This window comes from Ornithodoros turicata, chromosome 1 (assembly GCF_037126465.1).
Source record: "Ornithodoros turicata isolate Travis chromosome 1, ASM3712646v1, whole genome shotgun sequence".
Taxonomy (NCBI): Eukaryota; Metazoa; Arthropoda; class Arachnida; order Ixodida; family Argasidae; genus Ornithodoros; species Ornithodoros turicata.
The window spans coordinates 59055380-59078874 of NC_088201.1; the positions used below are offsets into that span (position 1 = coordinate 59055380).

The following is a 23495-nucleotide window of genomic DNA, read 5'->3' on the forward strand; positions in this document are numbered from 1 at the left end:
GTATTCGATTGGGCTCAGCTTATGGTAGTTAGTGAAATTGAGGAAGATCGACACATCAGTCTGCCTGATTAACATGTAACTAAAAGGAATAACAAGAAAAACATTCTGCTTCGCCGTCATCTCGTTTTGTTTTCTCCGTGTTCCCCGTCTCCCATATTATGAAAAGTATCTGTAGCGGTAGCGGAGAAGCAGTCCGCCGCTACCAATATCTGTAGCGGAAATACGTTTTCTGTTACCAATTTGAAATGTAACGGGATCGCGACTCCCCTACTGAAAAAAGTAACGAAAACGATAACGGACCAGTAGATTGCTCTGTGTATTGATTTGCACAATTTCAGAGAAAGTTCACCACCATTGACAACTGCTGTCTGAATGACAAATTGAATGAATTTATTTACAGATTATGTACAAAACCGTGGGGGCTGTCCGATCTTTCTGCATAGGCACCATCAACCTCATTACGGTCATCAATGTAAACGCGTATCGCGTGACTTGGTACGGCAATTTTGCGCTTAGTCTAGCTTGATATCAGCTTCTCCTTAGCGTCCGTGCCAACCGTGTCCGTGACCGCCGAGAAAAACGACCTTGTGGCCGCCACCGAAGCCTCCACCGTGTCCTCCAAGATGGCCACCACCACTGTGAAGCTTGTGGACGTGGTGCACTGTCTTGACAAGGTACGTGGGTCCTTGTAGAGCTTGAACACCGTGAAAGCCATGTCCGCCGCCGAAGCCTCCGCTAAATCCGCCCTTCAGTAGAACAACTCCACCACCGTGGCCACCGCCATGTCCTCCACCAAGACCTCCTACGAAACCGCCCATTGCGGCTCCAGCCACGACGAATAGAAGGAGAGCAACGCCCTATAAATCAAAGATAAAAAGATCACATAACACGTGATATTCTTATTTGAGAGTTGTAAACTACTATAGAATGTTATGTATTGTACTTCTTTTTCACGATCTGAATAGTGATAAATCTGCACGTAGCCGAGACAAAGCGCGTTCCCATGGAAACTGTGTCGCACTCGATAAGGTACCACGCCACCATATCCAAGCTGATAATCGTGGAGCGCGTCTGTAGAGAACTCTGACGGCGTTAAAATAATGGTACCGTACACATAAGGTTTGTCTGCCCAGTGTGGCGACATGTTGCACGTGCCGCAGGCTAAGACTGCGGATAATTTCGACCACCTGTGGTTCTTTTGACGTGCGCCGGAAATCTCCGACACACGGTGCTGGAAGCAATGTTCCCCTCCCCCACATCGCTACCGTTCTCGGCCGGGATCGAACCCGCGATCTTGAGCTCAGCAAGCCAGCACGTCACTGACTGAGCCATGGAGGACGGCTTTCGCCGCGAGCCTCGATATCACGAGCGCCTGATGCATGCTTGATGCAAATCTATCCTGAACATTGCGAGAACTGCGGGCGCAACACTGTTGAGTGGTGAATGAGAGAGGGGGGGGGGGGGAGATGTCAAAAATTGGCTCGCGGCGTCGTTGCACACGCGAGGGGGCATGGTCACGACTACAATAAGTGAATGGTGCATGTGGTGGTGGTACTAATGGTGAATGTGTGTGTGTGGGGGGGGGGGGGGGGGGGGTTAATGGCAGGATAGGCTCGCCGTTGTTGGCCACATGTATTTCCCTCCTGCGCCGGTATTCGTCCAATCGCAGCAGACGATGTGAACCACAGAGTACCGGGACTATTATCAACAGGACAGGTAGGACTATTAGCAATGCATCACGTCGGGAAGCGAGCAGGCCCTGTCTCAGGCTAGGTGGCTTTGGCTCTTCCCACCTAAAGCGTCTTGTACACTAAAAATTCGAAATCACAAACAATAGGTTCTACTTTCTTATAACGTTTCTTCGCCGTCACTATCTGGAATTGAAAAGCAAAGTAAGCACATTCTTTAGCGCCTACATTTCGACGTTGCATATTGGAGAATCACTCGACATACTGTTAACATGCAGTCCATTTAAAAGTGTTTTTTCCTTGTTTTTTTTTTTTGTTTTTCGTTTTTTTTCGTACAGACTCTGACAATCACGAATCCTTGCTAGTGAAAAGTACGTAAGCTCTAACGCCACAGCGTAAGCCTCTACTGGGTGTCTGAGTCATTCTAGAGCGGCATTCCTTCGATGCACCGCACATACTAGTTCTTTTTAGCAACCGGAGTTTTTGGTATGCAGTATTTTCGCGTTATAATCCTCAAAACTGACGCGTCGAGCACATACGCCAGTAGCTGCTCTGCATGATGTTAATTTCCATACTCGGTATTGCGCATTTCAATTTATAGCATCGGGCAAATGGCACCTGGGACGTTTAAAAGGAGGTCCACGGTGTGATCAAGCAAGACTATCTTTAGAGAACCACGAGTTACTTGTAGGAGACGTTTAGATGCAGGAAGGTTAGCTCAGCAGATAGCCTTCGCTGAACACGTTGTTACGATCGTACACCTCGTCCTGTCGTCATCGCTATCGTTATCCGTCACGAGCACGGTCCGAAGGAAGAACACCAAGGAGCACGGCAACGACAACAGTAAGTAACATCATCAGATAGGTAATGATGATGTAATGGGATGTTTCGCCGCTGAGGCGGCACCCTATTCCATTGCTTGAGGGGGAGAAGATGGTGAATGGTGATGAATGTTCAGATTTCACGCAGGAGCCCTGTTGCTGCTACGGAGCACGACAGCTGCACGTCAATTCTCCTGAAAGCTATTCCAAGCTATTTTTCAGGCCGCATTCTACCAGAATCGTTAGCCTCGTTCATTAAATCCAGAACTCGATCTGGCAGTCTGGTATCGCCTAAGTACAATTAATGTGTGTCTGGGGGGGATCAACTAATAACATCGTGAACGACACCTTCGTGGTTGTTACATCAAGAAATTCCTGAATGGAACCATAAGAAACGGTTCGTCATTTGCAGAAGCACGACTCGTTCCAAGAGTATACTCACCACTGAAACTAATGCTACCAGTACTTTCTCTACACTAGCTTTCCTACATGGAACGTATTATTACAAGTTTGCCACATACATGGTGCAGAATCGTGTTTAAAGCATCAACTTATAGTACAACCCTAAGGGAACAAACCGAACATTTACGAACGCTTTTAAAGTCAAGATACCTTCAGGTGTTCGAGACACAGCGTAGCAGCACAGTCTTCAAACACCATCCAGCGTCTATGATCTCGCCCTCCACCGCACACAGGTGGAATACCTACCAAGCTGTTCATTGTTGGAACTTGTGATGTGAACTGTGCTGTTCGTCCGCTCCTCGTCCATTTTATACAACCTCGAAGCACCGCACTCCTTTCTTTTCCACTTCCACTAGCTTGACCACTTTGTGTGCTAAAAATTGTTCGTAACGAAGCTGGTCCTATAATCTGCTCCACATAAATGAAAACAGCGAAACACCTTCCAGGCTCGATGCGTGCTCGCCGGTTGTTCGAATTCCATTCTTACGTCCGCGTCATTTTTCTGTCCTTCCTTCTTTCTTTCCGTTTTTTTTTTTTTTTTTTCAACGTAGAGATGATCTCCCCTGTGGTTCTGGCTGCCTCGTCCATTACACTCAGTCAATTTACTTAACACACGGGTGTTTTATTTAGTAGCTTGCGTCATTTTTCTACTTTCATTTCGGTTTCGGCTGATGATGTGGAACGGATCATCCCCTCATCTGTTCCGAATGCGCAATACGGCACTGTACCGCCTCAGCGGCGGTGAATCGCCCACCTCATCATCATCCAATGTATGTGTGTGTGGATGATGATGTGTCAATGGAAGTGTAGTTTTTCGCGCTCTTTGTTTTGTCCCTGCACTCAGTAAGAGGGTAGCTAGGCAGAACCTATGGATTAATCGAGATATTATATATATTAATCGCAGAATCTCGCCTTATAGAAAACAAATTACAAGTGAAGTCAGTTCCGGGGAATTAGCTTTTGGATTAAGGCATCTAAGCGCGGAACTGAAAGAAGCTTGCTAATCCTAAACGAGTGTTTTTCAACACTACACTCACTAATCTCATGACTAACGCGCCCTCTAAGTTCTGGAGGCAGCTAACATTCAAACGTACGAATGAGATTACGCTTCGGCAGGGCGACGAAGTAATTGAAGATCCGCGTGTACAGTCGCTCACCGTTTCAACAGTTATTTCCAAAGACAGCAAGGAACCTAACAGTTCACACGAATCATCGACGGCACCTCTTCCAGATCCTTCGTTCTCATGAGATGGTATCTTAAACATCCTGTTAAAAGAAACTGTACGGAAGAGTTGCGGACCTAAAGATATATACCGAATGAATTTCTGCGGCGCTACCCAGTTTGGTGTACCCGGTACTTGAAATAGTGTAGCTCCAACGTGATGGAAGATTAGTAAAGTTCTACTAATACATGAATCTCCTCAGCTTCCCTCTAATTATCGTCCGATTTATTTGGCTTGCAATTCCCGTAAACAACAACAATTACATGAATGACGAACAACAACAACAACTACATGAATAATGATGGGATGAGGTGATTCACCGCAACAGTTGCGGTACCATACCTCAGTGCACGTGTGTTAATACAGGGTGTTTGCTCTAACGTGTCCAGAAATTTTATTTAAAGCGAGCGATAAAAGAGGAACGAGCGCTACTTTACAGCTACTTGACTAAGAAACGTGCTAAAAAAAGGTGCTACTAGTGAAGCAGTACCTGTTTCTTACTCAAGTAGCAGAAAATTACCACTTGCTTTTCTTTTACCGCTTGCTTTAAATATAATTTCTGGACACGTTAGAGCAAACACCCCGTATATGAGTAGGATGACGAAGAAAAAAATAAGGCATACGCACTCGCAACCACACATGACACACGCAAATGAGATATCGCACATGCCGGTGCCTCTTAACTGATGGGGATAGTATGAATGACGAAACATGAATGAGAATTTATATTACGAGTAGCACAACAAGTCGGGAGACGAGTTCAATTTCTCCTCGTGTTTTTTCTTTACAAACAAACAAACAACGAAACTTATGGAGCACATATTGTATAAACATACTGTTGCATGTTTAGAAGCGAACAACGTAGGCACTGGGTAACATAGTTTTAGACAAGGTTTTCCGATTGTGACGCAACTTTTAGAACCTCTTTATGATTTGGTAGAGGCACTGGACAGCGGTTATCAGGTGAAGTATATTTTTATTGATTTTGCGACAGCGTTTGATTGCATCCCCTATACAATAAGGTAGAGTATCGCCCCGGCGATGGAACTCACATCACAACTCAAATAAAGTTGGCTGTTGTTTGTTGTTGTCTTCCATACCAAGCTAATAAAGAAGCTAGTAGGTATTCTTTATAAAAAGGACTCTTGTAAAATGGATAGAACCATATCTATACCGGTATCTAGAAACCTGTATGTTGGCCTTACAAGTTCATGCCTGCTAAACATAACATCTGGGGTGACACAATGTCCTGTGCTATAGGTCCACTACTGTTTAATCTATACATAAACGACATTTCTGAGGTTAGTAGTTTTGGAGTCTCTTTCCGCCTCTCTGCTGATGCCACAGTATTGTACAAGCGCATTTCTTGTGGTGATGATCAAGTCGCACTTTCTAAGGCTTTGTAAAGTGTTGTCGACTGGTGTCAAATGTCTCCACGGAACGTAAACAACAAGAAATCCGTACTAATGCATGTGAAAAAAAAAAAATCACTGTATAATTATGGTTTACATGAAGTAGCCATAAGCCAGGTCTTTGAGTGTATTTTCAGTCTCTAATCTTTCTTGGATTGACTATGTACGAGGGGCGTTCAAGTCAAACCGGGACTTTCTGTCTCCTGAGTGTACAAATGGCTCGCGCTACTTCTTTTTCATCATTTTCGCACGCGACAGGCCTCCGCGTCCACCACATAGTGGTCCAAAGTTTGTGCAAAACAGAAGGCACGTGCTAGACAAGATGGCCGACAACGAGGTGAGCGCGCACATCGAACAGCGAATTGTCATGAAGTTTGTCGTGAATGAAGGTGTAAAGTCATCTGAAATTCACAGAAGACTTCAGGCCCAGTATACACTTAGCCGCAGCAAAGCGTTTGAGTGGGGGAAACGATTCCGAAACGCCCGTACATCAATGCAGGACGATCCCGGCCGGGGCGGCTCAAAGCCCAGTGTCAGAGTTCCTGAGAATATCCAACTTGTGGAGCGCCTGATCCTCAAGGACCGACGGATAATATGTCTCGAACTGGCTCGAAAGACGGACCTTTCTGTGGGAACGTTGAACACTATCATTCATGGACACCTCCAGTTTCGGAAAGCCGGACCTCATCACCAAAGGAGTCCTCCTCCTACAGGACAATGCACGTCCGCATACCGCGCATCGCACCACACGCACCTTACAGGAACTTGGCTGGGAGTTGCTGCCACATCCCCCTCACAGTCCAGACCTCGCCCCCAGCCATTTCCATCTCTTCGGGCCGCTGAAAGCGTTCCTTGGGTGCCGCCACTTCAGCTGCGACGACGAGGTCAAGAATGCGGTACATCCGTGTGCCTTTGAGATACATAGATAAATACGTAGACAAGCGAAATAAATATTATATTCAGATAAATACGTAACCAAACTCTGATGTATCTCTTGTTTTAACTCTTCAAGCACAATTAAAGCATGGAATCCCATCCAATACGAGTGACACACCTCCCTGGTTCTTCATTAGTCCAAGTTGACATGGAAACTCTCTTGTACCACCATTCGTCCTTCACTCTGATATGGATCGCTAAAGGCACCCTTTGAGTCCTATTTTTGGTCTCTTGAGCAGTATATGCGGAAGTTTTACTATTACCATGATTGCTGCAGAAGTACTATACGTATATTAAAAAAAGCGAAACAGAAAAGGGGGGAAACATAAGCAGTTTCGTCGCTCACTTCGGGCAGCATACTCACCTGTGCATCTTTTTCCTTATCCGTCTTTTTCTTTTTCTCACGATAAAAGTTTTGCCAAAAGCTGCTCAAAGGATATACTTCTTACAATAATAATGGTACCGTGATGCTACACGTAAGGTTTGTCTGCCTATAGTATGGCGACATGTTGCACGTGCCGCAGGGTACGTGGGTCTGCGGATAATTTCGACCACCTTGGGTTCTTTTGACGTGCGCCAGAAATCGCCGACACGCGGTGCTGGAAGCAATGTTTACCTCCCCCCATATAGCTACCGTCGCCAGGCCAGGTTTGAACACGCGATCTTGAGCTCAGCTCGCCAACACGTTACCGACTGAGCCACCGAGGAGGGCTATGCGCTCCCTGTCCCCTTGTCGTCTTGCTTCATGATAAGATAACGTGTCATGCTGCCTTGTCCAGAAACCATCGCATCTGAGAGCAGCATGCAGCAAACCCTCGTTAGAACGAAGTCAACACTACCACAAGAGATTCTATACAGGGTGTCTTAGTTAAATCCCCGGGCTAAATAATTCGCGAACCTGTGCACCAAAGGAAGAACTTTCTACAACTACTCTACTCTCTACTTTTTTACAAGTATGTGTTCGATACCGCCTACAACCATGATGATGCAGTGGACGGATTAAATGAGATCTTTTCATCAGTGGTTACTAGAGAGGCGTTTCCTTGCCGCCCCCCCCCCCCCCCGATACAAATATGCATTCGTGATACCATGCTAGATCCGATTATTGTCTCTACAGACGGCATATGTAAAATTATAAATAACTTACCTCTCTCGTCGTCTCCGGGTTGCGATGGTATCTCCACTAAGTTTTTAAAAATGACTTGTGTGTCACACAGTCACTTGACTGTGCAGCGATACCTGGAGACTGGAAGCATTCGGTTGTCGTTCCCATACCGAAGATCCCCTCCCCAACAATTGAGTGTTTTCGGCCAATCTCACTCACTTGCGGCTCATGCAAGGTGCTTGAGCACATTATCTTTTCTGGTATTATGAAGCATTTGGTTGCCCACGGCTTCTTTTATATAAACCAGCATGGCTTCAGAAGTGGGTTCTCCTGTCAGGGTCAACTGTTTTAATTTCTCACTGACATCTTTAATAACCTTAACTTAGGCATACAAACTGATGCAATATTTATAGACTTGGCTAAGGCGTTCGACCGTGTTACACACCAACGATTGATTAATAAGGTAAAATCTCTTGGCCTTCACCATTCAATTGTAAACTGGATTGGTTCTTTCTTACAAGGGAGAACACAGCGAGTTAAGTGGGGTAGGGCTATGTCCAACCTTTCCGAAGTAGTCTCTGGCGTGCCACAGGGGTCAGTCTTAGGCCCTTTGTTATTTTTTATCTACATTAATGACCTACCAAATTCAATACAATCCAGCATTAGGTTTTATGCTGATGATATCGTCCATTACCGTCCAATTAGAGATAATTCCGATTATTTAATTTTGCAGCCTGATTTACCGAACGTTAAAAGTTGGTGTACTCTATGGCGGATGGAGGTTAATGTAGAAAAAAGTTTATGACCTTCTCCAGGGCGAAGACGCAATACTGTAATACCTACGTATTTGGTGATAGTAATCTAGAGAAGGTCATGGTATATAAGTACGTGGGGGTTTATCTGGCTCATAACTTGTCGTGGTCACATCACATTAATGAAATCTCTCACAAAGCAACTCATACTCTGGGGTTTGTACGACGTCCATTGCGCTTGGCATTTTCAGATGTTAGATTAATGGCCTACAACACTTTGGTCCGCAGTAAATTGAAATATGCGTCCATTATTTGGAATCCCTTCCAGAAGTATTTAATTGAACAAATCGAGGCCGTTCAAAATAAGGCAGTCCGTTTTATCTTTAAAAAATATGACTGGACCAGGATTACTGAATTCAAGCAATCAAATTGTATCCCACTTTTTGCTAACAGAAGGAAGGTTAAAAGGCTGGTGAACATTTTTCGGCTTTTCCTCAATGGCTCTTCGTATATTGAACCAGCCCATCCCTTATCGGCCCGTCTTGACCACCATCACAAGCTTAAGACGACATTTGGCACTACAGACTATTTTTATAATTCCCCCCTTCAGACAGGCATCCGTGATTGGAATTCTTTGCCTGAAGATGTTGTCATGAATAGTAATATTGATACCTTTACTAGGGCCTGTGAGAGATTGTACTTAGAGTAGGTAATTGCTGTATGGTTGTGTTTTCTTGTGATTGTCGTGCTTTTGATATGTATCCTTTTCCTATTGTCCCCCCCCCCCTTATGTAATGCCATAGCTATGGCACGTAAGGTATATAAATAAATAAATAAATAAATAAAAAACCTGCACACCGTGCGAATGAGTTGGAGCCGCTCATTATTTAAATAAAAATTCAAATGTGTTTCGTGAAAAACATAACTTATAAAGCAGGGCGCCGTCGGCATTAAAATGGGTACTACACCTTTTGGAACCTTCAGTGGACACCCTTTAGAGAAAAATCTGCCACCGAAGCGGGTCATTTGTTGCAGTAATGAATTGCTTTCGGTTTACATATTTTTTTGCGGCTGGTCGCGGTGAAGCGCAAAAGGACGCTCTTCCACTCTCATGTCCACCAATGAATTACGTCCTTTTCCACTTCGCCGCTACAAGCCGCGACAAAAATATGTAAACCGAAACCAATTATTTACTGCAACAAATGATCCGCTTCGGTGGGAGATTTTTCTCTGAAGGGTGGCCACTAAAGGTTCCAAAAGGTGTAGTACCCATTTTAATGCCGACGGCGCCCTGCTTCAGAGTTGTGTTTTTCACGAATCACATTCGAATTTTTATTTAAATAATGAGCGGCTCCAACTCATTCGCACGGTGTGCAAGTTTTTTATTTATTTATTTATTTATTTATATACCTTAAGTGCCATAGCTATGGCATTACATAAGGTGGGCAAACAATAGGAAAAGGATACATATCAAAAACACGTTTTTTCACGAAACTCATTTGAATTTTTAATTAAATAATGACCGGCTCCAAGTCATTCACACGGTGGCAGGTTGTAGGCGGTATCGGAGAGATACTTGTAAAAAAAGAAAGTTCCTCGATTGGTGCACCGGCTCGTGAATTATTTAGCCCGAAGATTTAACTGAGACACCCGGTATAAGCGGTAATTCGATAAAAGCGTAACTTTCACGAAAAACAGTGACATTAGCCGAAGAAGCGCGAGGAAGCGCTGCCGGCGTCTTTAGAGAAGTTTTGAAGTTCGCTAAATAAACCTAGGCGGTGAGACCTTGTCAGTCTCTCAATTTATATGTACAAAAAAAAAGAGAGAGAGAGAGAGATAGAGGGAAAAGAGACGTAAGCTGGGTTTGTCGTACTAGCTTTCACTGGTGCGCCGTTCCCAGTCAGGGTTGGTTACCAGAAATTGTAACGGAAACGAGCCCGAATTCCGCAGGAAACTCAAACAGAAAGAGAAACAAAATTATTTTACTTTCCATTACCAGAAACCGAAACGGAAATAAAATTCAAGGGTGGTAACTAGAACGGAAACCAATTCACAGACCGTACTTGTAATCCTCCTTGTCCGTCTTTTTATTCTGTGTTAGTGCCGCGAAGCGACTGTGGCCATGAGCGGCGTACAGATGTGGACAGATGGAGACAGGACAGCAGGAAGGAGTGGGCAACAGGGGGGTTAGTATGCGTCCTGGGCCGACTTCAGGGTAGAACTGTGCCGACATTCGTCTGGAAAGTCTTCGGAAAACCCGGGCGAAACCTCGCTCTTACAAAAAAAGAAAAAAAATATAATGTTGTGTATTGAGGCTATTGTCTATACACTTTCTGTGGAAGGTGTTGATAAAATGTGTATAGAGATTCTAACTCCTTCCTTTCCAATTTTGAATGGACATGCTCTGCAAAATTGGCCGGCCACATTCTATAGAAAGTCTATCCAATTAGCTCATAGACATTCTATACAAAATGTACACATTTACTTTGGACAGCGTATATGTAGTTGACAGCAGGAGTCTTTTCCAAGTAGCAAAAAATACTTAATTATCAGTGTTCGCCCGATCGAAATATCCATCAGAGCCAATAAAGTACAGGTTTTCAGTAGAAAGCAGCATTCGGCCTTCTGCCATTTTTATCTTTTTCAGTCTCTGCCACCACACATTTCGTTTTCTCCTGCTGCTTTTCTTTTATTCATTTCCCGGACTTCCAATAACGGACAACGTGTTTTAAAAAGCAAAAAGGTCCCAGGACTCTTAAGTCCAAAAAGCGCACGTAGAAAGGCAGTGACGCTTTCTTCCTAAGAGAAAACGGTTACATCCCATTTCGCCTATTCCCATCTCGCCTAATCCGGATTATCGGATTAAAGAGGCGGGAGGGGTAACTGGCGTTAGGCGAAATAGGACTGGTGTGCTATCTCATTAGGCAAAACGGGACTGTCGACAAGTGGGCGTTACTTACATGCCCTGCCCCGATAGTGACGTCTGCAAGAAATGAATGCGCTCGTCCGACGACAACCTTACGTCGTCCGAAACAAGGACCTTTACATTTGCAAACGAAGGTGTGTACGATACCACTAATGATAAAATGAATCGATTTTTATCGAGTAAAACGTTTTCGTTGATTCATGAATGGATGGATAGATGAATGTTTGACGTAAAAAAGGGATAAGTTTCCATACAGACTAGACACGGAAATGGACCTGCTACCTGTGATTTATCCATACCCCCCCTACACCCCCTAACACCCCCCAAAATCTGAAGGAGACCCCCTAAAATATTGTGAGATTGCGCAATATTGAGTGAAACGCATGTAAATAAACCCCCTTGCAGAACCCAACACCCCCCTGCAGAACCCAACACCCCCGCAATGACGAAATTCTGGGTAAACCACTGCCTGCTATCACTTTGCAAAATCACTAGCAGGGAGACAGGTCTTTCGTGCGGCTCAGGGAATTGGACTTGGAATGAAAAAAAAAAAAAAGAAAGAGGCAGATTTTTTTATTTTTGCTCACTTGAAAGAAAGAAAGAAAGAAAACTCCACTCGTGAAAAGAGCGGAGGGAACACGAAGGCATGCCGAAGGGTACGCCGTGATCAACCAGATGGTCGTGACGTGGTCCCTGTGCACGTGACCTGTGACAGACCTCATTCGTTTAGCACACAGATACGAAATATAACAGGTAAAGTGACTTCTGGCGGCGCGCTTGAATAGAACTAGCAAAGGGATAAAGTTGTTATGTGGAGATGCGTAATTCACTTTGACTTCCCGACAAAGTATAACAAATTTCTCGCATATACTTTTCAGGAAGTATTAAAAATGCATTTAACGCATTGCTATGCTTGAATAAAACCAACGAGGTTGTAAAGTTATGTGAAGATGCGAAAGTGACTTTTGGCAGCACACCAGTGGACCGCCTTCTTTCCTCACGTGACAGGGATCAGTAAGGGATGGCAGGGATCAATCCGAGAGTCCTGCTCGCCTCTGAGCCAAATTGAAGGGTGAGGCGTCTAAGATTAATTCAGGAAGGGAGTTGCCTCAGGACAGAAGCCGCCGGTATTTCGAACAGAGACTGTTCTTCTTCTGGGCACCGTCCTCATCATTGGCATGGTATTTAAAGGGTTAGGTGTGACGTGTTTAAAGGTTCATGCGAATTGTGGGTCAACAGCCCGGAGGGAAGAAAGGTCCGTACGGGTTTTTACGGCGGGAGTGAATGGCTGCTTTGTTAGAGTGTGGAGGGGATTATGTGAACGTAGTGATCTAGGCTACAGACCGGTTGCAGAAAAATGGAAGGTTCACGAACACGTGGACGAAACGGGACAACAGGCAAGAATTCGCAAGCATAGCGAAAGATAAGGAGGTTAGTGGTTACGTGGGGAAAATTCCAGAAGGAGCAATTTTTTTTTTAATATATATTTGTGATACAAAGTTGTGGCATGCAATAAAGAGAGCAGAAAGCAGTGGCCATGCAGAACATAACAAGTCGGTCACTGCTTTGGAGGAGGGGCTCGTGCTTCTGTAGAATGGCTTTGATGTTTGGAAGTGCGTTGGAATATCTTGTGATGAAGCTTATTTGGCACGCGTCGGGATTTTTTCGGTTTTCCAGAACCTCGTTTCGATCGAGTGTGAGTGCCTTGCGACGGAATTCGGTTAGGAGGGAGTCTGGATAGTCCCTTTGGGCAAGTGTACTGCAGAGTTCGTCAAGCTTCTCAGCGTAATCTGTGTCGTTTGAACAAACTCTGCGTAGTCTTACACTCTGCCCATTAGGAATTCCAACCTTACAGTGACGCGGGTGGTGACTCTTGAAGTGAAGGTATTGTTGTTTGTCTGTTGGCTTTTTGTACAGGGTTGTGACGAGGTTGCCGTTTTCTAGTGATATCGTGGTGTCGAGGAAGTTAATTAAGTGAGTTGACTGTTGTGATGTGAACTTTATGTTGCTATGCGCGGTGTTCAGTAGATCTACGAACTTTTGAAATTCATGTTCCCCGTGTTCCCATATTATCAGTATATCATCGATGTATCGAAGGTACACCGTGGGTTTTAATGAGAGGGCGCTGAGAACTTTGTTTTCTAGGAACCCCATGAAGATATTTGCGTATGTGGGTGCAACAGGTGTGCCCATACTTGTACCGTGTACTTGTAGGTAGTATTCACCATTGAACTCGAAGTAGTTCAGTTTAAGAACCAAGTCCATTAGAGCGAGTATGGTTTCCGTGTCTTTTCTGGTGTTTGTAGTAGAAAGGGTATTGCAGAGGGCTGTGATTCCGTCGTTGTGTGGGATGTTAGTATACAGTGATGTCACATCCAGCGTGGCTAGTATTGTGTCCCTACCAAATGTACGAGTGTTGTTTATATCTCTGATTATTCTGAGGAGGTGGGGTGTGTCTTGTACATGCGATGGCAGTGTTGTCGGAATATGGTTTAAATAGTGGTCCAGGAATTTCGAGAGTCTTTCTGTTGGTGTGTTGTTATTAGATACAATTGGCCTGCCGGGGATGTCAGCCGTGTAGAGCTCGTTGGCGTGTACCTTGTGGATTTTGGGCAGTAAATAGAAACGACCTGCGTCTGTGTTTGATGGGGTGAGATATCTGAGGTCATCACGTGTGATGAGCTTTCGTTCGTGGAGGTCCTGTATGGTATGGGTTATTAGCGCCGTGTACTCCTTTGTTGGGTCATGGTCCAGTTTGAGGTAGTGTTGCGTATTGTTGAGTTGCCTATGTGCTTCAGAGATATATTTATCTGTGGGCCAGATGACGATACTCCCACCCTTATCTGCGGGCTTGATAATGATATCATCTCTGTCAGCTAGCGCATTGATGATGTCACGTTGTGTTTTAGTGAGGTTGTGACCACGCGAGCTTTGGGAAATACCACGAAGGATGTCGTTGCTTACTTGTTTAATGTACAGGTCTAGTGCGGGTTCTCGGCCGTGATTTGGTGTCCAGGTTGATGGTAGTCGGAGGTCGTTGTTGTTTTCTTGTGTTGTATGAGCGAAGAATTCTCTAAGGCGTAGCCGTCTCGCAAAGTCTGATATGTCTTTGTGGATTTCGTATTCGTTAACAGAATTGAGTGTAGGGCAGAATGTTAACCCCCTAGAGAGGACTTGTAGTTCGTCGCTGGTTAGTGAGCGTGATATATCTATTACGGTGCTTGCGTCAGCGTTTTCTCGGGGTAGCTCAGCGATGTTGCGGAGAGTTGTGGTTGTGGTGCTGGAAATGATTTGTTCGGCTGCTGCGTGTGTCGTGTTAGTGGGTCCGGTATCCGTGTCGTTGTTGGAATTAGGTTTTCCGAGTTTTGAGTGTTCCTTGTTAGCTAGCTCGCGGTTGAGTTGTTGAATGTGTAGTTCGAGAGTGTTTGCCTCCGCGTCGGTGAGACTGATATTGTTCATATGGGCCTGGATCGTAGCGAGTTGCGCGTGGCACTGTTTCTTTAATATTTCAAGAAACGTACGGGCTGTGTTGTTAAGGGCTGATGCCCACTCTAGCTCTAGTTCAGGTGTCAGTTTTCCTAATGCAGGAACTGTTTTAGGGGTGAGGCCTTTAGGTACTGTGTTGTGAGTCAGGTGGTAGGTGTAGATCCGTAGATGATGTAGGTATCGGCTACGTTTCTCCATGAGTTTTCGCATTCGTAGAAAGTTCGTTGACTGCATGGTAGGCTGGTGATTAGATAGTCAACGGTGTTTTCTGCGTGATGTGCGCGTGCGTCGTGTCTGTGGGGTCGGTGGCTGTGGGGTCAGTGGCTGGGGAGACTCGCTGTGTTCCTCGATGTCATCTGTCTGTGTTTGCGTGCTTGTGGTTTTCCGTGTCACAGTTTGCGTGAACTTTGTGTGTGTGCGGGTTGTGTTTGGAGTGTTGTCGTTTGCCTCGTGTGTATGCGTGGGTGCAGTGGTCGTTGTGGTCCCCTTTGATGCCATCGTGTGTTCTGGCGTGTTTGCGGTGCTGGCACTTGAAGTGTAAGCTGGTTGAGGATGTTGTGTTTGAGCGTTTGTCAGTGCAGGACGGCATCTATGGACCATTAGGTGTTTGATGTTGTGTGCCATAGCTCGTACGCCTGCGTGGTTTGGGTGGATGCCGTCCCGAGCGAGATGTGCTTCAGCGTGGTATTCGAAAGCTGCGTGTGTGATAACCATAACGTTGGTGTGTACCTGACGCATGTGGATGAGGTGGTTGTTGACAGCGCGCGCCTTCCTGTCGAACTCGTGTAGCCATGTGTCCTGGTACATGTATGTTCGGTGTTTGTTCTGTCTTCGGGGAAGTATCGTTGTCAGTACTATTTCAGCGCCTGGTCTGTTGTTTGTGATGAAGGAAACTAGTGTTTCGAATTCCTGGATGACATGTTGTGCTGTCGAGCGTGCGATGTCGTTGGTCCCTACGTGGAGTATGAAGTGCGTGATGTTCGGTGGGGCGGCGGTTACGTGTGTCATGATGTCTCGTATTCTTGCGCCGCTTGAGAAGTGTATGTGAGGTCCGTGTTCTCCGTGCGGGATGTGTTCGTGTATGTACTTGTAACAGCTATCCCCTAGGAGTGCGACATGTGAGAAAGAGAGGACGGGTTGCTTACCTCCTGAGGCCATCGGATCGTCAGTAGCGAACGTAGATGGGTAGAAATCCAGCGAACCGGTAGAGATGTAGGAAGGGAGTTGCCTCAGGACAGAAGCCGCCGATATTTCGAACAGAGACTGTTCTTCTTCTGGGCACCGTCCTCATCATTGGCATGGTATTTAAAGGGTTAGGTGTGACGTGTTTAAAGGTTCATGCGAATTGTGGGTCAACAGCCCGGAGGGAAGAAAGGTCCGTACGGGTTTTTACGGCGGGAGTGAATGGCTGCTTTGTTAGAGTGTGGAGGGGATTATGTGAACGTAGTGATCTAGGCTACAGACCGGTTGCAGAAAAATGGAAGGTTCACGAACACGTGGACGAAACGGGACAACAGGCAAGAATTCGCAAGCATAGCGAAAGATAAGGAGGTTAGTGGTTACGTGGGGAAAATTCCAGAAGGAGCAATTTTTTTTAAATATATATTTGTGATACAAAGTTGTGGCATGCAACAAAGAGAGCAGAAAGCAGTGGCCATGCAGAACATAACAAGTCGGTCACTGCTTTGGAGGAGGGGCTCGTGCTTCTGTAGAATGGCTTTGATGTTTGGAAGTGCGTTGGAATATCTTGTGATGAAGCTTATTTGGCACGCGTCGGGATTTTTTCGGTTTTCCAGAACCTCGTTTCGATCGAGTGTGAGTGCCTTGCGACGGAATTCGGTTAGGAGGGAGTCTGGATAGTCCCTTTGGGCAAGTGTACTGCAGAGTTCGTCAAGTGTTCGTCAAGTTCGTCAGTGGGCATCAGCCCTTAACAACACAGCCCGTACGTTTCTTGAAATATTAAAGAAACAGTGCCACGCGCAACTCGCTACGATCCAGGCCCATATGAACAATATCAGTCTCACCGACGCGGAGGCAAACACTCTCGAACTACACATTCAACAACTCAACCGCGAGCTAGCTAACAAGGAACACTAAAAACTCGGAAAACCTAATTCCAACAACGACACGGATACCGGACCCACTAACACGACACACGCAGCAGCCGAACAAATCATTTCCAGCACCACAACCACAACTCTCCGCAACATCGCTGAGCCACCCCGAGAAAACGCTGACGCAAGCACCGTAATAGATATATCACGCTCACTAACCAGCGACGAACTACAAGTCCTCTCTAAGGGGTTAACATTCTGCCCTACACTCAATTCTGTTAACGAATACGAAATCCACAAAGACATATCAGACTTTGCGAGACGGCTACGCCTTAGAGAATTCTTCGCTCATACAACACAAGAAAACAACAACGACCTCCGACTACCATCAACCTGGACACCAAATCACGGCCGAGAACCCGCACTAGACCTGTACATTAAACAAGTAAGCAACGACATCCTTCGCGGTATTTCCCAAAGCTCGCGTGGTCACAACCTCACTAAAACACAACGTGACATCATCAATGCGCTAGCTGACAGAGATGATATCATTATCAAGCCCGCAGATAAGGGTGGGAGTATCGTCATCTGGCCCACAGATAAATATATCTCTGAAGCACATAGGCAACTCAACAATACGCAACACTACCTCAAACTGGACCATGACCCAACAAAGGAGTACACGGCGCTAATAACCCATACCATACAGGACCTCCACGAACGAAAGCTCATCACACGTGATGACCTCAGATATCTCACCCCATCAAACACAGACGCAGGTCGTTTCTATTTACTGCCCAAAATCCACAAGGTACACGCCAACGAGCTCTACACGGCTGACATCCCCGGCAGGCCAATTGTATCTAATAACAACACACCAACAGAAAGACTCTCGAAATTCCTGGACCACTATTTAAACCATATTCCGACAACACTGCCATCGCATGTACAAGACACACCCCACCTCCTCAGAATAATCAGAGATATAAACAACACTCGTACATTTGGTAGGGACACAATACTAGCCACGCTGGATGTGACATCACTGTATACTAACATCCCACACAACGACGGAATCACAGCCCTCTGCAATACCCTTTCTACTACAAACACCAGAAAAGACACGGAAACCATACTCGCTCTAATGGACTTGGTTCTTAAACTGAACTACTTCGAGTTCAATGGTGAATACTACCTACAAGTACACGGTACAAGTATGGGCACACCTGTTGCACCCACATACGCAAATATCTTCATGGGGTTCCTAGAAAACAAAGTTCTCAGCGCCCTCTCATTAAAACCCACGGTGTACCTTCGATACATCGATGATATACTGATAATATGGGAACACGGGGAACATGAATTTCAAAAGTTCGTAGATCTACTGAACACCGCGCATAGCAACATAAAGTTCACATCACAACAGTCAACTCACTTAATTAACTTCCTCGACACCACGATATCACTAGAAAACGGCAACCTCGTCACAACCCTGTACAAAAAGCCAACTGACAAACAACAATACCTTCACTTCAAGAGTCACCACCCGCGTCACTGTAAGGTTGGAATTCCTAATGGGCAGAGTGTAAGACTACGCAGAGTTTGTTCAAACGACACAGATTACGCTGAGAAGCTTGACGAACTCTGCAGTACACTTGCCCAAAGGGACTATCCAGACTCCCTCCTAACCGAATTCCGTCGCAAGGCACTCACACTCGATCGAAACGAGGTTCTGGAAAACCGAAAAAATCCCGACGCGTGCCAAATAAGCTTCATCACAAGATATTCCAACGCACTTCCAAACATCAAAGCCATTCTACAGAAGCACGAGCCCCTCCTCCAAAGCAGTGACCGACTTGTTATGTTCTGCATGGCCACTGCTTTCTGCTCTCTTTATTGCATGCCACAACTTTGTATCACAAATATATATTAAAAAAAAAAAAATTTGCTCCTTCTGGAATTTTCCCCACGTAACCACTAACCTCCTTATCTTTCGCTATGCTTGCGAATTCTTGCCTGTTGTCCCGTTTCGTCCACGTGTTCGTGAACCTTCCATTTTTCTGCAACCGGTCTGTAGCCTAGATCACTACGTTCACATAATCCCCTCCACACTCTAACAAAGCAGCCATTCACTCCCGCCGTAAAAACCCGTACGGACCTTTCTTCCCTCCGGGCTGTTGACCCACAATTCGCATGAACCTTTAAACACGTCACACCTAAACCTTTAAATACCATGCCAATGATGAGGACGGTGCCCAGAAGAAGAACAGTCTCTGTTCGAAATATCGGCGGCTTCTGTCCTGAGGCAACTCCCTTCCTACATCTCTACCGGTTCGCTGGATTTCTACCCATCTAAGATTAATTCAGTTACGCATACAAACAACGCTGGAGTAAGGAATGGTTCGGAGTATTAATTCACCATCAACATAACGTTCGTGTTTCTTACTGCTTTTGGTTTGAGACATTCACTAGGTCCATTGAAAGTCAAGCATGCGCATAAATGATCTATGTAGCATTCCGCCAGGGACTTGATTTGGACAATTATTGAAACAGCCAACACGTCACCACATCCAGTACTGCTGTAACACCTCAGTTGTAAACTTCTCAAGATTTGCAACAATTTTGCATTATACGAATTGTACACATTTGTATTAAAATTATATTTTTATTGCGCTTTCTCAATTCTCAACTATGTTGTGTATATAAATGAGTCCGTAGAACTGGTATAGAATGCTTATATATCTCATGTATGAAAGTAGAAAGCAGCACTGGTTAGAAAAATCGTCGCTTTTCAATAAGGGATTCTATACAGTTTGTTTAGATTAAGTGGATAGAAAGAGGCAGTGGATATCTACTAGATAGAGTCTGTAAACCGGAGTTAAGAATTCTATAGAGAGGGGAAGCCAACTTTTGTAAGGGATGCAGACAGCACAGCCGGTGGTAGGATTCTCGAACCCACCACCTCACAGTCTTCAGAACGACCTTGGCTATACCACCAACGAGCGGGACGCCTTAAGCCGCTCGGCCATCCCACTGGTCCGCTTTTTAAAATCCAATAATAGTTATTTATTTATATATAAGTTGAGTATTTATAAGTTGATCGTGCACTCCCAGCCGAGGACAGCTGTTTCGTGCTACTTGGAACTCGCCAGCCCGGCGCAGGAAAGTGACACGACCTTCGGTCGGCGCTAACAGTGTGTCTCGGCGAGACATCAGTGTTCCACGGTGACGGCGCCGCCTGTGGAGGCCGCAGTGCAAGCCAGCAAGTAACTCGTGTCACTTCCCAAGAAGTGTCACGAGTTCATGTCACTTCCCGGCGCCGGGCTGACGAGTTCCAAAGAACGAAACAATTGTCCTCGGCTGGGAGTGCACGATCAACTTATAAACATACGCTCAACGTGCAGCCAGAGAGCTTCGACTATTTTTCCTTTGTATATATAATATATATATATATATATATATATATATATATATATATACAGGGTGTCGTTTTTTTTTTCGATACTGATTTTTCATTGAAAAAACTGTAAGGGCTATAGACATCCTGTTCTCACTTCTATCATCTCTGGGCCGGCAGATATTCTTGGGCGGACAACACACGTGGACGACAGATTACAGGGAAGTTAACAAAAACTAGTTTGTGGGGTAATTTAACACAAAGATTATAACATACTATGAGACGTTTAAAAGAACGACCGACGTTTCGACAGTGGCACTATCTTCGTCAGGACTAAAGTGTTAGGAATCCAGCACATGGCTCAAGTAGGTTCTTGGAGAGACGTCACGGTTAGTAGAGGTGCGCCACGTGGCGGTCGTCAGCTTCAGGAATTTTCTCCGAGGAGTGAGGTCATCATCCGTGGGTCATTGTCCGGCTTATCGGGAAATTCCAGAGCAGGGTGGGTGCTGCTTAGGAGCTTCCTTGGGCCCTGGACCGAAATCCTGCAACACCGTCGTACCCTGCAGATTTTCCTTGATTTTCTGCAAGACACCGGTCTTGCTACAGTCTCTCCCCCCTCGTTTCCTCATTGCCATTTTACATCTCATGCAATCCCGTCGGCATTGGGGTAGGGGGTCACAACCCAAATGGCGAATTTCCCCATTCATCATCATCATCAGTGTATTTGTTGTTGCTGTTGTTCGAATACACGATAATTCCGAAACAACCGTTTAGTTATAACGAAGGTTACTCTTACACAGGACTTATTACAAGTCTGCAACAGATAGCGCGTAGAATCATGCTTGAGCATCAACTTAAAGCCCATGCTCAATGAGAACAAAAGAACATGAACATTGATTATGGCGTGTAAAACTCTTTCATACAGGAGGTGGTTAACCCTAGCTGGGTAGGTACAAGGAATTTTTCCCCCTGCTGTTAAATGACTGTATGATGAAGTCTCAAATGAAGTCTAGCCGACTGCTCTATTCCGGCGCGTTGAGACCGGTCCGTTGTAGTATACCCGCGCTTCCAAAACGCTATCGCGGCGTCGGTAGCAATGTTCCAGTAACCGAGGCCGGTAAGGATGAAACGATTTGCACCGTTTCATAGAAAATTCACCATTGGTTCGTGTTGTCCGGATACAAATTGAATGAATTTATTTACAGATTATGTACAAAACCCTGTCATCAGCATCATTGCGGTCGCCAATGTAAACGCATATCGTGTGACTTTGTACCGCAATTTTGCGCATAGTCTATGAGGTTCTCCTTAGCGTCCATGCCAACCGTGTCCATTACCACCGAGAAAAACGACCTTCTGGCTGCCGCCCAAGCCGCCACCGAAGCTGCCGCCGTGTCCTCCAAGATGGCCACCACCACTGTCAAGCTTCTGCACGTGATGAACTGTCTTGACTAGATACGTGGGTCCTTGTAGAGCTTGAACGCCGTGAAAGCCATGGCCGCCGCCTTGTCCACCGCCGAAGCCTCCGCTAAATCCTCCCTTCAGTAGCACAACTCCACCTCCGTGGCCACCGCCATGTCCTCCACCAAGGCCCCCGACAAAGCCGCCCATAGCGACTCCAGCAAAGAGGAATACAAGCAGAGCAACGCCCTATAAATGAATGAAGAAAAGATCTCATGACACTTGATAGACTTATTTAAGAGTTGTAAACTACTCTAGAATGTTATGAATTGTACTTTTTGTCAAGATCTCAATAGTAATAAATCTGCACGTAGCCGCGGCAAAGCGCATTGCAATGCGAACCGTGTCGCCCACCAGAAGGTACCACGCTCTCACATCTAAGCTGATAATCTTGTAGCACGTGTGTAGAGAACTCTGACAGCGTTAGCGGAGAGTCTCGATATCACGAGCGCTTGATGCAGTCCGCATACCTCTCCTGAACATCGGTACACACAAACTACTCAGCGAAAACTGCGGGCGCATCACTCTTGAATGGTGAATTAATCCCCCTCCTGCGCCAATGATAATAATAATGGTGCCATGATGTTACACGTAAGGTTTGTCTGCCTATAGTACGGCGACATGTTGCACGTGCCGCAGGGTAGGACTGCGGCTAATTTCGACCACCTGGAGTTCTTTTGACGTGCGCCGCAAATCTCCGGTACACGGTGCTGGAAGCAATGTTTACCTCCGACACATTGTTACTGTCCTCGGCCGGGATCGAACCCGTTACCGACTGAGCTACCGACAATGACACACAAAGTTCTTGAGTTGCTGCTTAATCCAATCGCAGCAGATGATTTGAAACACAGCAAACCAGGAGCATTAAAGGGGTAATAAACAGGTATGCAAGGTGCACTTTTTTGTAATGCAGTGTGATTCGTTTCCTACAGTGATGTTTAGCAAAAATTTTTGTCGCAAAAAAGTAAATAATGGCTCCAAACCAACCGAATATTCACTGCACTCTTTCGCGCTCATGCCCCGCCCTGCGATGCCCTGGCGACAATAGCGACACGTCATTTTGACGTCGCGCACCATCAACCATTCAAAATGCGGGGCGCCTATACACCGGTTTTGTTTTAATATTGGGTAGTGAGGTCAATTCTAAACATATTTACACTTGTCAAACTCAAGGTAGCCAGATCAAATGCTACCAAAAGCCCACAATATTCCATTTCATGTGCGCACTATGTTTTCAGCGCTGTATTGCTCCGCGAGGTCACAGCGGTGTTCTCACAACCGGTTCTCCCCGCACGCTGCTGTTTGTGTCAACGAGGCCCGTCATTGGCTAGGAGCCCGAAATCTCCCCCATCTCCAGTGACTGGAATGCAGCTTTGCTACACGTGCGAGACGTGTGACGTAGGTGCTCTCCGGGTAGGAAGGAGAGACTTACGCGGATTATGCTCTTTGAATGGCATTGTTTCATGGTAAAGGCGCTCGCTAGAAGTAAATGAATTTCATAATTGGATATCGTGGGCCACGTTCTTTCATAGAGCATAATAACTGGAGAATATTCCTGGAGCTCTTTAGTGCCCCTTTAACAACGGGACAGGTGGGACTGTTAACAATACATCATGTCGATAGCGAGAAGGTCCTGTCTCAGTCTAAAAATTCGAAATCACAAACAATAGATACTGCGTTTTAGAACGTTTTGTTGCTTTCACTTTCTTGGGTTGAAAGGGAAAGTAAACACATTCTTTAGCGCCTACATTTCGACTAGGCATATTGGAGAA

General features: G+C 45.6%; 1 protein-coding gene across 1 annotated transcript; it reads right to left on the bottom strand.

Annotated features, from left to right (window-relative positions):
- Positions 1–539: 539 nt before the first annotated feature.
- LOC135396162 (uncharacterized) lies at positions 540–21873 on the bottom strand. The gene is made up of 3 exons (XM_064627217.1): positions 21600–21873; positions 6404–6516; positions 540–857 (listed from the first exon to the last, which is right to left on the bottom strand). The coding sequence occupies exons 1-3, from the start codon at positions 21871–21873 to the stop codon at positions 540–542; spliced, it is 705 nt and encodes a 234-aa protein (XP_064483287.1).
- Between the last annotated feature and the right edge of the window lie 1622 nt (positions 21874–23495).